At 49.2% G+C, this 13,472-nt stretch overlaps 1 protein-coding gene across 11 annotated transcripts in view; it reads left to right on the forward strand.

The window, feature by feature from the left end:
- The window catches only part of NAV2 (neuron navigator 2), a 387,753-nt gene that overhangs the window by 299,107 nt on the left and 75,174 nt on the right, over positions 1 to 13,472 (forward strand). For all 11 annotated transcript variants that reach the window (XR_003517395.1, XM_027579102.2, XM_027579093.2 and 8 more), the window contains one exon: positions 12,741 to 12,879. Coding sequence is in view for 10 of the 11 variants with exons in the window: in XM_027579102.2 (XP_027434903.1) it covers positions 12,741 to 12,879 (139 nt within the window). In the remaining variant the exon portion in view is untranslated. The remainder of the gene's footprint in view (positions 1 to 12,740; positions 12,880 to 13,472) is intronic.

Below are 13,472 nucleotides of genomic sequence, written 5' to 3' on the forward strand. Positions count from 1 at the left end.
CATTGTTAATAGTACCACTTTTGGCTGAAAGGATTTTTTTTCCAACATTTTGGCACAGTCCGTGGGGATTTTAAATGTTTTTTCACGTTTAGATTTCATTCAGCTGGACCCATTGTTGCAGATTCCCCTGGGACCATAGGGAGGGCTCTCCTACTAGATGCTTTACGGTAATGGTTTCAGAGTTTGGTGTTCGCTTTTGCTTTGCTGAAACTTTTCACAGCTGACTTGATACTAGCGGTCAGGCCTGACCTCTCGCTCCTTCAGCACTTAAGGGGTTAATTTTGTTGGTGGATCGGATTTCTTTCCTGGGCTGGGGAAGAGTGATCCGCGTCTGACTGGTCCTTTAGTAGCAGAGCTGCTGGGTGCCCGGGATTCCCTGGCCCAACGTGGGCTGGCTCAGCTGGCTGGCTGACGAGTTGCCACCGTGAGATTCATCCGGCTTCTTTGTCCGCTTTCTGTAAGGACCACAATGTAGTGAAATGCTCTGGCCTGGAAACCTTACCAGGTAGGATGATTTCCTAAAATTTTGGGGGCCTGGGGTGGGGTGTGCTGCGCGTCCTGCCTTGTCGTTCCTCGGATGATACTGGAAGGCCAGCAGAGCAACCAGGGGTGCCGCTGCCAAAATCCCCCGTGGGCTCGGTGGTGGGGGAGCTGCTGGTCAGGACTTCAGCATCCTTTACCCTGCCACCCCCAGCTCCTTTCACTCTAACCTTGCGAGCTCTGGAGGAAGCTGGAGCGTTACCCAAATGTCCTTGGTCCACCTGGACATTTGGGTAATGCATGTAAATCTTTTCCAGACCATTTTATCAGATTAGGGTGTTGAGACTGAAAAACTGGGTATTGATCACCCAGCTGTCTTGGATCCTTATTCCAGGCTTCTGGGGGGAGACCTTTCAGTTTGGGGCGGGAGTGGGGGTGGGGAGGAAAGAGCTGGAGAGAGGCAGTGTGGGCCCCGGCAAGGGCTGCTAGTGGTTTGGAGGGCCCTGATGAAAATGACTTGGAGTTGGAGGTTTTGTTTGGAATCTAAGAAGCCGGGTGAACTTGCGGTTGTATTTACTAATACTGCAAATTACTGGGTGGGTTTTTTTTTTCTGGAAACTGGGTTCCAGCAGAGATAGCATGGGAGATTTAAGTATGAGTATTTTTTCTTGTTAGCTAGGGCTGCTAGCTAACAAGAAAGCTGCCCAAAGAGAAACATTTCTATTTTTAAGCCAGACAAGAGGAAGAGAAAACAATGTTCATTATCACCTACTGCTAGCCAAGCATCTAGCAGACATTGTCTCATTTCATGTTCTCTGCAAAGCCAGCAATATTATCCTCAATTTGGAGGTGAGGCAATGGGAACTAAGAGAGGTTCAATAACTTGCTCAAGGTCACACGGCTAATAAGAGGCATAGCCGGCATGGGAACCTAGGTTTACCCGCCACTCTGCCTTCCTTGTTGGGCTTGGCAGATGGCTGTCGGAATGGCTTTATCTACAAGTTTAAACGTGGGTTCAGCTGGAGGAAGGACGCTTTTTGTTGCAGAGGACTCACTGAAGTGCACAGGATACTGGCAAGCATGGCCTGTCTGGGCTTTCCAGATTCTGCTTATTTCTGGGCGGGGGGGAGGGTGTGCCGGGGGGGGGGGGGGGAGTCCTCTTTAAGAAGCCGCTCTGCTTTGCAGCAAGACCTGCCTGGGAGTTCTATGCTCTTTTTGAGGCTTCCAGGCTGGTGGATGGCTCTATGATTGGATTTGTGCTTATACCTGGTTCAGGGTAGGAGCCTAAGTGGAAGTCAAACCTGGGACAGCTGATGGCCTTGGAGCTGGCCTTGGGCTGCTGGGACTGTGCCCTGGAACTCTCAGGGGGCCTCCTGAGAGGCTGGATTTATTGAGTCCTGGAGGGAGAGGTTGTACACCCAGCATGTTAATGCTGACCCAAGCTTGGCACTAGCTGCTCACATGTGTGCTGGGGTTGGCTAATTAGCTAGGGCTGAACTGCTGTTAGGTTGCAAAGCTGATTTTGAGTGGTTTCTGGTTTTGTGGGGTTTGTTCTGTTTTGTTTTTTTAGTTTATTTATATTTTCAGTAATCTCTATACCCAATGTGGGGCTCGAACTCATGACCCTGAGATCAAGAGTCACACGCTCTTCTGACTGAACCAGCCAGTGGTTGTTTCTTGACCTGAATTCTCTTCCCTTCCCTGTTGCCCCAGAAGGGGTAGCTTTTTTTTTTAAAAAGATTTTGTTTATTTATTCATGAGAGGCAGAGGGAGAGAGAGAGAGAGAGAGAAGCAGAGGGAGAAGCAGGCTCCCAAGGAGCAGGGAGCCCGATGCGGGACTCGATCCCAGGACCCTGGGATCATGACCTTAGCCGAAGGCAGACGCTTAACCATCTGAGCCACCCAGGCGCCCCAGATGGGGTAGCTTTTAAGGGCAGGCCCCTGACAAACTGCAAAATGAGGCTGGATTGGTTTTGGGGTACAGCCATCTCTCTCAGCTACCCCAGACCTCTAAGATGTATTGGGAACTGAGAGAGAGAGAGAGAGAGCGAGAGCGAGAGCGCGAGCGTGCATGCGTGTGTGTGTGTGTGTGTGTGTGTGTGTGTGTCTGGGTAGGTAATGGGGATGGTGGGATTCCACACCCCCTCTCCATCTACTCTAGACCTAAGGCAGCCAGCCAGTGCCCTGTCTGGAATTTGCCCCTTCCCACCTTTCTTTACCTACTTGGAGATGTTTTAGGAATAATTTGATTGCATTAAAAAGTGTCCTGGGCTTTTAGGATAACATGTGGGAGTTGTAAGTTCTTATATGACTGGGATCTACTTAAAAGTATCCTTTCTTGGGCACCTGGGTGGCTCAGTCGGTTAATTGTCTGCCTCCGGCTCAGGTCATGATCTCAGGGTCCTGGGATTGAACCCCACATCGGGCTCCCTGCTCAGCGGGGAGTCTGTTTCTCCCTCTTCTTCTGCCCCTCATGTTGCCCCCCCAAATAAAATCTTTTTTAAAAAAGTATCCTTCCCTCTGCTCTTAAGTTGGATTAATGTGGTTAAGAAGAACTTGAGTTTTAGAATCGGGCAGATCTAGGTTCCAGTCCAGCTCCGTTTATTAGCTCTGGCACCTTGGGCAGACTGCCTAGCCTCTGGAAGCCTCAGTTTCCACATTTATGAAAAGAACATTAATAGTTTGTGCTTTGTAGGGTAATAGGAGCGTGTGGAGTAACGTGTGTTTAAGTACTTACTGCGGGTGCCTGGATCTCACTATGAAGTTGTCACCTTGTGTGTTTGCTGTGATTTGCCTTAGCTATATATGGTGTGCTGAACTCTGTTCATGTTTAGGGTACACATATCTTCTGGTAAAGAGAACACACCAGGACAGGTTTGTTGAGGTCTTTTGGTCAAAGCTGACTGGCAGTGGACCGAGTATCAGCAGCCCTCTCTGGAGGAGCCTTGGAGGAGAGAGGGCTTTGTGTAGCTGAGGTCAGCAGACACGCTGGTGCCTCTTGTAACAATGAGGCCATAAGGCATCCTTCTGGGCTTTCCAGCCCGACCAAGCCCCTGGAGCCAAAGGGAGGAATTTCACGCTTACTCTGGGGACCACCTACTTGTTAAAGGAATGAGTTACCAAAATGGGACAAAGGTGCTGTGGGGTGAAACTCAACCCCTGGCATTCTGAATGCTGCTAAATCCCCTTGGAGCCCTCTTTATGGGGCTCTTGTTTCTCTCTCTCTCTCCACCCCAAAGATTGGCCTTGCACCTGGCACCGTCTGTAGAGGCTGCTTCTCCCCTGGGACGCTGTGGCAGCGAGAAGCAGCAAGTTCTTGCCCTAGAACTTCATCATCGGTTTCGTAATGTGGGCCTGTGTCTCCTTCCTGTGGCTCTCCCGGCTCCCGGGCTTCTGTACTGTAGCTGACAGGAGCTGGTTATCTCCGGAGTGCCTGCAGATCTGGTTTGCCGCGCCCTGCCCCCCCCCCCCCCCCCCCCCCCCGACGAGAGGCTCCTGAGGCCTGGTGTTAGCACCCTACCGCAGGAGAGGAAGCCTGGCTCTCCTGGGGGGTGGGGGTGGGGGGAGGTGCTCTGACCAAGTCAGTGGTAGAGTCAAGGTTCAAATAAATCGATTTTACTTTTCTCTCTAGGGCTGTGCTGCCTCCCTCTGGAGCCTCCCGGGCTTTGTGGTCCCCTGGCCCACTGCTAGAGGAGACTACATTACTTGGGGTTTGTGTCTGCCCTTACTTTTATTCAAACTCAAGTTCTGGGCCATTTTGCAAACCATGGAGGCTGATCTCAGAGGGTGAAATCTAGAGAGAGGAGGCTTGCTTATGGCTTTTTTCGAGTAACTCTTATCTTTTTTTTTTTTTTTTTTGGTGTGGAAAACATTGAAGCCCTAACAGTACATATGATGTGCAGGGAGTAAAGTGCGTCAGATAAATAAATAAGCTGGTTACACACTCTGGGATCTGTGTTTGAACCCCAGCCTCAGCATTTCTTTGTATGACCTTTGGGCCTTCTTTCCAGGCCTCAGTTGTCTCACCTCTAAAATGGGTATCATGTTAGTACCTATCTCATGGTACCCAGAGAAAATGTAACTAACAGGGTCTGGCACGTACGTAAGCCATCAGTAAGTGTTATTTGTATCATGGAGTTGTGAGGATTAACTGAAATAATGCATGTAATTAGCATGAGGTCTGGCACAACTTTGAACTTCATTTAAAGTAGGCTGTTCTATTATTACCATTCCCAGATAGACAAGGAAAGGTGGGGTTCTGTAGGAGTGCTCTTGCAGTCTTTGAAGGTGGATTTTCTTAATAGGCCCCAGCAGTGGCTGGAGGAGGTGATGCTCTTTAGAATACCTCCTGGGAGGGAAATAGTTAACATACCTGTCTGGTGGGAAATGAAGGTAGCCAAACCCTTTCCCTTCCCCAGGGGTTACTGCTAAGCCTACAGTTGGGCTTGCTCACTCATCCACACCAAAGGATCTCATTCCGCTCGGGCCCTGGGGTTTCACGGGAACAATTGCCTTGAACAATAGCCAGAAAACGAGTTCCACCAGTCTGGGCTTTTGCAATACAGCTGTCTGGCGGGGGGCACAGGGCCTTGAAAGTGAGCTCTGCTGTGATTCTGGGGCAGAACTGGAAAAGTAAGCAGGTAAGGCCTGGACACAGCCTTGGTGGCTCTGTAGCATGTGTTCAGCCACCAGGAGAGAGGCAGAGAGCGGGGCTGGCCCGGACTGCTCCTTAGGACACAAAGGGCCTTCTGGAAGTGGACCAGGCTTTGGGGTTTGGGGGTAGGGTGTTAGGAGCTGCTGCTTGTGAAGACTGATTTTAAGAACCATAGTTACAGTAGTTCCTCCAGGCTAACCTGCTGTGGTTTATCACTGAGCAGAGAACGAGTATGTATCTGCAACAACGTGATTGTTTTTTTCGTTTTTTTTTTTTTTACAACATTGGTTAGCATGTCTTTCCCTTGAGTAAACAACATTATCTCACAGGGAGTCCGTTTGAAGAGTGTAATGACCCTCTGGACCCTTCAGTAACTCCTCAGAGCTGGAGTCTTGCTGAAACGCAGGATTCCTCACGCATGGGTGTATAAATCCTAGTGGAAAAATCCGTTTAATCATCCCTCTAACCTTGGGATTCCATTTTGCTTTTTTGCTTCATGGGAGATGAAGTTATAAATATGAAACCACATTAATTCAGGACCATTACAAATTCCTGCTGCATTCTGGGTACTCCCTGGAAGAGCTTGATATTAAAAATGTGTCCAGATTAGAGGTGGTTTTTCGGGGAGGGGGTGCACGGGTGAAGGCACGTTTCTCTTCCTGGTTCTGTGGAATGCGCACTCCCAACAACAGGGAGGAAAACAGGGAGTGTGAAGGGCTAAGATAATTTATGATGCTTTCACCTGCGTTCTTCGTAGCAGATAGCTTGTGTTTGTTTGGCTGTTAAAATTGTGCTTTAAGCCTTCTGAGTGGCGCTTGAATTCCTGACACAGTGATGTCAGTATGTCTTCTAAGACTGAAACAGGATCCTCCTGCTTATGGGCCTTTCCATTTTTGAGTGGATTTTCTGATCACTTTTGGAGAATCTTTTCTTTTCACATCTGTCTTTCAAGAGGTAGTAGACAGGGGCCTCTGGGTCGCTCAGTCGGTTAAGCATCTGCCTTCGGCTCAGGTCATGATCCCAGGGTCCTGGGATCGAGCCCCTCATTGGGTTCCCTGCTCTGTGGGGAGCCTGCTTCTCCCTCTCCCTCTGCCTGCCGCTCCCCCTGCTCCTGCTCTCTCTCTCTCTCTCTCTCACTCTCTGTCAAATAAATAAATAATTTTTTTAAAAAAAGAGGTAGTAGACAAACAGTCAAGTAGACAAACCATGGTTGTGGTCAAAATGAGGTCTCTTCTTGATGCACTTGGTTGCTGTCAGCTGGTGGAGGTTCTTTGGTGATTCAACCTGCTAGCAGACAGATTTCCAAGCTGATCTATATGTACTCGATTTTGGATGAACTAGAAGGTTGCATGGAGTCTGGTTTGAAAACCACCCTTCTGATGACCTCTGGGCCCTAAGCCTCTTGTTTCATCCCGTGGAAAATGAAAGTAGAAAAATACATGTAATGTGCCTAGTACAGTACCTGGCTTTTGGTAAACACCTTCAGTGGTGGCTATTAGGTAAGATCGCATTCTATTCCTTTGTGGATAAATAGTGCGATCTAATGCAAACTCTATATTGTGCCTTGGATTGTTGCCCCTATAGGAGGTTCTGCAAACTCAAATTGCAAGGCCAGCCAGGTGAGTGAAGAGGTTCGGGTGGGGATTGTGTTAAATGGGAAAGCGTGTCTCTGTCCAAAAAGGGCCGCTGCTACTCAGGGCTAGCTGATTGTCTCCTGTGTATGAGATATTGGCACCTATTCCAAGTATTTAAAAGATTGTGTGGGCTTAAATAAATATTCGGAGGGGTGAAATTAGCAATGAAGAAACCCAAAGACTAGAAAGTCCAGTTACCTGTCGGGGCAGTTTTTACTGACTGGGAGGAGATGCTCTGAGACTCGTAGGGACCTTCATGTGCCCATTTGCCTCTGTACCAACTTTTCTCTGAGCTTAAACTCCTAGGATGTCCATTAGAAAGCGACCTCCAGGATGGCTGCATCCAGCTCCCTCATTCTTCGGATGTCTGAGACCTAGAGAGAAAATGAGGTCTCCAGACTCGAACAGGAAGTAGTTCTGGGGAGGGCTGGGGTCAGGGCCTGGCTCTCCTGGCCCCTTGCTGTCGCCACTTCCATGCCTCGAAGGAGAGTGTGGCACAGCAGAAAGCGTTGGTGGGCCTGGGATCTGCCACATTGCAGGCTGTCACTATTACCTGTGCTGGCACCTGGCTGGTGGCTTGAGGAGGTATCAAAGGCTATAGAAATGTCTGGAACCCGTGCAGTTTCTACTTGGTGCAGTTTCTTTTTGCTCATCTCCCTGTGTTACATTTCCGTTTGTGTCTGGGCTCTGTGTTTTTGTCTGTCACATCCCCTGGCCTTGCTGTCGAGGGTAGGGACACCTGGGGGTCATCACTGCATTCATACTGCCTTGCACGATGCCTGACACGTAGAGGGCACTGACTGAGTGGGTAAGATGAACAAATGATTCCAAGGTCCCTGGCTCAGGATCCAAAGATAGTGAGTTTAAGAGTTTGGAAGAACAAGGGCAAATGTTTGACGGAGTTCCTTCCACCCACCCATTGGCTGCAAATAGGTGAAGGTTGTTTTCCGTTCTGATCACTTGTCACTCCTGTTGTGCCATTGTATGACTGCCAGTGGGGGGCACTTCATTGAGTAGAGAAAAAGGTGCACGCCTGATCTGCCTGCAGAGCAACGTGTTTGCATTGATGGTTCGAAGCAATCACTGGAAGCATCTTCTTGCCATTTTTCTAGCTGTCTCTGCCAAAGAATTTATAGGGCATAAACATGATATGCTGTCGTGGGGGGGAAAAAAAAAAAGTCAGGGAAACCAGCCAGGCTCTGTATCCCATGCTCTTCTGAATTTCCGATAATACAGCCCATGAGGCAGGAGGAGGGCCTGGGGTTCTGCTCTGCTCTGCTCCTCTCCTCAGGGTGTCAGATACGGTGAGATTTGGGGAGCACTTTTGAAGTAGCTTTGAAAGCCTTGCAATGTAGAGCAAAGGTGAACTGGAGTCGGGGAGAACTAGTAAAAAGAGGAGGTGTGCTCTCTTGGGTTCATTTATTCTTCTGGTCATCCATATAAAAATCATTCATTTATTCACAAAACGAAATCTACCATAATAGTTCTCTAAATGTCTAAGGAGTGCTCTTGTGCTCAACAGGAACATCTTAGAATTCATTAGGTTTTACTGTTCAATTTACTAAAGCTTTGAGTTTTAAACCTAGGTTTTCTTAGAAATCTCACCTATAAACCAAGTGTTTTTGTATAAATTAAGATGATTTCCACTTGTTATTTGATTAGTACTTTGTTAATTTAGATTGAACAAATTGAATTTTGACAATTAGTACTGTTTGGAAACCTGGATAATTAAATTTCCTTAAGTATTTTTGATATTTAAGGCAAGTTCAACATGCCTGGTTTCCTCAAGTTCTTCAAACGTCTGACAGGGTGGACTTACCAGCCTAACAAGCAAAATCTTTCTAAGCACTTAACTCTTGCAAATCAAATAAACTAAAGTTAAAATGTCATAAATTAAGTTTTCTCAAACACTGTAATTCTTTTTTTACAGGCTAACTCCCAATCCTTAAACCTTTCATCTTAAAAATCTCAAATCAGAAATGAGGAGTCATTTAAAATGGAAATCAGAAGACTGTTTTTATTTAGATTCCTTTAATATGCCCCATATTCTTTTAAGTATTATAAATATACAGAGATTATCCCAGTGATCACAAAGATTTCATCCTGTACTTAAGTATTCATATTGTGATTTACTCCCTCAGCTCCCCTCCTCTTTTTAAACCTTCCCAACGATTTAAAGTCATTTGCTCCCAACGAAGGGGAATGGGTTTGTCATCTCCAGTGGGCTCCCAACCATCATACGGGTTCAAGAGCAAGACGCAGGGATGTTCACATAGTATTCCAGAATGGAATGATTGTTCCAGAGCCATAGCTGGATACACGGTAGTTCTTTCCGCTGTGTACCCTGGGTCCCTTGAACCTCTTAGCTGGAATCTCATTTGACCATGCAGCCAACACAGATCCTTTGTGTTCCTTTCACATTTCCGTTGTAATCCATTTCTGTAACCCCTTTCGATATTGCTCACTTGGACCTGGGTCAGTGGACTTTGGTACCCCGGGTGCAGGTTGTACCTAATTGCCTTTGCCACTTGATTTGATGCAACTAATGTTCTTCCTGCCTGAATGAATTCTGCATGCTTTCTACATTTTTCCCATCTGACTCTTCAGCCACATGTCTGGAGTCATTTTACAAACAAATGGCAGTTCCCAGTTCGGGAGCACAAATACACCAGGTGACAGAAACCAAAGCAAACTAGTTTTGAGCAAAAGAAAGGAATTTATTAATTCTTACTTCCAGCCACCCAGGGGGTGCTTCTGTCTCCCCAGAGCCTCAGGTATGGCTGGATAGAGGTGCCCATGTGACAGTCATTCCTCTCGACTCTGCTTCCTTCTGTGCTAGCTGCCTTCTCGGGCAGGTGAGGGCAAAGTGGCCCCTGGAGGTTCAGACTCCCTCTGCACCTCTTGCAGAGTTGTGCTTGGTTCTTCTCGGCATCTCCTGTGTGGTCATGCAGGCTGGGGGAGTGCTGTCTTTAGGCCAAGTTAAAGAGATCATTCCAGCACTTGACAGCTCTTCAGAAGTTTATGGGCGCCGTGAGTATCTGAGAGGGGCCCAGAAGAGCCAGCGTCTGGCCCACGTCCCCTTATTAGGGCAGCACCGTTATCCCAGGGCAGCTCCTGCAAGGACTTTACCTTCAAGTCCCATCTTGAAACTCACTGACTCTGATCTGGGTGGCTCGTGATCCCTTACACCCTGAATTTGGGGGAGAGGACAAGTGGGAAGTAACTGATTTTTACATCCAAATGGACTTGCCAGTATCCCAAAAGATCCAGAAGGGAGGGAGACATGGCTGGTTCTCCATATGCAGGGACAGCTGGTCTCTGGCACAAAGAGAGCTTCTTGCTCAGCCCGGGCTGCCCTCGGTGTCACTGCATCCTCATCCCCGGGGCCCTCATGCCCGCCTTCCGTGGCAGCAGCCCCTGGCTTCTCCCCATCCGGGCCGGCTCAGTCAGGGCAGCCCCAAGATGCTACGGGCACCGATGTGGGAAACATCACGTTTACAATAAGCGCCACATGCCCTTCTGGAATAACAGCTTGGTGTTGAAAGGCCATACGGGAGGAGCGGGTACAATTTCAAAGCAAAAACTCCGGGGCTTGGATTCATGGGCATCTGTTACTAACTTCCCGCCTTCTCCCTGCCAGCCACACTCCTCTCTTCAATCCTCTTTCTTCTTCACTGGATTATAGGAAATTTTAGATATATTAAATTGCTAACCCCAGAGAGCAGATGCAATTAAAGACTCCTGTGACTTTTTTTTTTTTTTTTTTTTAATCATCAGGAGAGCCGATTTGGGTCCTTTTTCATCTGTTAGGTCATGCTCTCCCCAGCAGAGCTTTACATGGTTGCCAGCCTAGTGGTATCATCCACGTGTCCCCCATAAAGAAACTGAGGCCTAGGAGTTGTGGCTTGTCAAAGAATGAGCTGGGGGGAGGAGGCCGAGCTCAGAGGCCACAGATGGTGGTAACTTATTGTCGGAGCTTGTCCTGTCTTTCCTCTGCATAGGATTTCAGCCCAGAGGGGTTTGATAAGCATGTACCACGCGCCTGGAGGCAGAGGGGACATGGCTCACAAAGGGGTGAGGTTGACATTGCTGCAGCATCGCCCTGCAGGTGGAGGCAGAAGTGCGGAGATGGCCTGTGGATAAGACCCTCCGAGCCTCGGCCTCCTCCCGAGGGAGTGAGCCATGTCATATTCTGGTGTGCCCTGAAAGCTGACATGGTGGAAAGCCATTTGGCATCACAGTAAAGAAGGTGGCTCTGGAGTCAGAACGGCTGGACCCAGGTGCTGTTCCATCTTTTACTGGCTGTCTGGTCCAGTGCAACCTTGCCTGCCTGCCTTTCTTTTTTCTTTCAAAGATTTTATTTTATTTTAGAGAGAGAGCACACACGTGAGTGAGGTGGGCAGGGGAGCAGAGGGAGAGGGAGCGGGGAGGAATCTCAAGCTGACTCTGTTCTGAGTGCAGAGCCCGACCCTGGGCCGGATCCCATGACCCCAAGACTGCGACCTGAGCCGAAACAAGAATCAGGTGCCCAACCAGCTGAGCCACCTGGGCACCCCACCTTTCTTACCTTTCTAAGCCTCAGTGTCTCCACCTGCACAATAGGAAAACAAGAATACTCACCTTTTCCCACTAGATCAAGTAGATCAGGTTATATTTATATACGAAGCTTACTTTGTAGTTCACTCGACTTCTCACTCCCATGAGTTTAAATTCACAAGTATTTACTGAGCACCTGCTCTATGCCTGCTACCCTGCAACCAAACAAATGAGAAAATGTGGCAGGCTTGGTTGGGGTGCAGGACGTGGGCATTGTAGGCCCAGGGACCAGGGGAGGCCTTTCTGAGGAGGTGACGCTTGACAAGGAGGCAGGGGCGTGTCCAGGAAGAGGGACAACAACTGTAGAGTCTTGAACCCAAGAACCCTGTTGGCATAGAAGCAGCCCATGCGACCGGAGCCAGTGAGCGATGAAGAGGTGGGCCCGAGGCAGGACTGGAGAGGGAAGTCGGATTGGAGGCTCTTGAGCACCAGAGGAAGGAGTTTGGGCTTTAAGTGCCTGAGAAGCCCCTGGAGGGGTAGTAAGCCGTGGAGCCAGAGGATGTGATTCATGTTTCAGAACGATGGTCCTGGCTGCTATTGAGAATGGACTGTTAGGGAAAAGTGGGGCAGGGAGCCCAGCGGCCTCTTCGCGGTTGCCCAGGCAGAGCTGAGACCAGCTGGAAGTGCAGACAGCAGGAGAGGTGGAGGGCTGGGCACGCGCGGATACATTTTGCAGGTAGACGCCGTAGGACCAGGGGATGGGTTAAAAGTCTTGGTGGCGGTGGGACACGAAGAGGGGAAAGAAGAACCATTGTTTGGAGGTTGGACTTGAGCGGTAGGGGTGGCCTCAGTGGATTTGTGGGCTGGGAAATGAACTCTGTTTTCGATGTGTCCTGGGATGCTGTTAGATTTAGAAGCGCTAATCGAATTGACAGGTGTCTGCTGACTTCTGGGGCTTTCCTTCCCTTGGCATTTCACTCCAGGAGTGGAGTCCAGAGAATTCGTAGAGCAGCTCATCTTGGCACTGTGACCCCGGAGAGAGTGCCGCTCTTGACTCTGTCTGTTTCCAGCACTAGTCCCCAAGCCCACCACTCTTCCTCTGCCGCTAGGTCTGCGAAGTAGCCATTGGCTTCCACAGAGTTGCCAAGATGGAGTTGAGGACGGGGTAGGAGGCAGGTAGGGTCTTCAGCCCCCCCTGCTCAGGAGAGCACGCTCCATGTGGGGGACGGTCCGTCTCAGCCACTACACCCAGCAGCCAATCCAGAACAGCAAGGATAGACGGTGCCCTGGAGGTGAGTCACGTTAGAGGCAAAAGAACTTCGTCTGGGGCTTTATGACACGAGGTGCCTTCGGGGCTGGTATGCACTTGTCTGTATTGTTGGCCTGAGCTGACCCAGCATGAGGTTTGGGTGCTCAGGATGTGTTTGTCTCGGCAGCTGGGATGACAGCAGCTCCGTCAGCAGTGGGATCAGCGACACCATAGACAACCTCAGCACCGATGACATCAACACCAGCTCCTCCATCAGTTCCTATGCCAACACACCTGCCTCCTCTCGCAAAAACCTGGATGTGCAGGTAAGCAACAGGCTTCTCCTGCAGCCCCTGCCAGCAGGGGGCCTCGGGCTTGAGGACCAGGGGGCCATTTGGGGTGAGCAGCATCCCCAGGTCCATGAGATGAGGCCTGATCACCTGCTCACTGCCTGTGCTCTCATCTCACTAGTCCTGGCCTCCACCTGCAGAGAAAGGAGGGGTCAGGCAGTGGGGCACTAGAAACAGGAATGGGGAGGCCTCACCGTTGTCTGTGAAGGTCTTGATAAAAACCTGTTTCCTTCCTGGACTTTCATTTCACAATCTGTTTTTGTTTTGTTTTGTTTTAAAGAGGATGCTGGACTCATTTGGTCATTCTTAGCCTGGAGTGTGTGTCTTCTCCTAGCCACAGTGAGCCACCGCTGTCCAGGGTACATGCCAATCTCCCCAGAGTGATGGGGTGGGAGCAAACGTTGACAGCCTTGGGCTGGAAGACCAATAGCTCCTGACCAGAGGCTGGGAAATGTTGGTCTGAAGGTCACGTCCTCATGCTGATATTTGTCCATTGGCTTATGGTATCCCCTTCTTTTAAACCAGATTCCATTTCAAGTTTTATATCTATCTATCTATCTATCTATCTA

The sequence above is a fragment of the Zalophus californianus genome, chromosome 11 (genome assembly GCF_009762305.2).
Source record: "Zalophus californianus isolate mZalCal1 chromosome 11, mZalCal1.pri.v2, whole genome shotgun sequence".
NCBI classification, from domain to species: Eukaryota; Metazoa; Chordata; class Mammalia; order Carnivora; family Otariidae; genus Zalophus; species Zalophus californianus.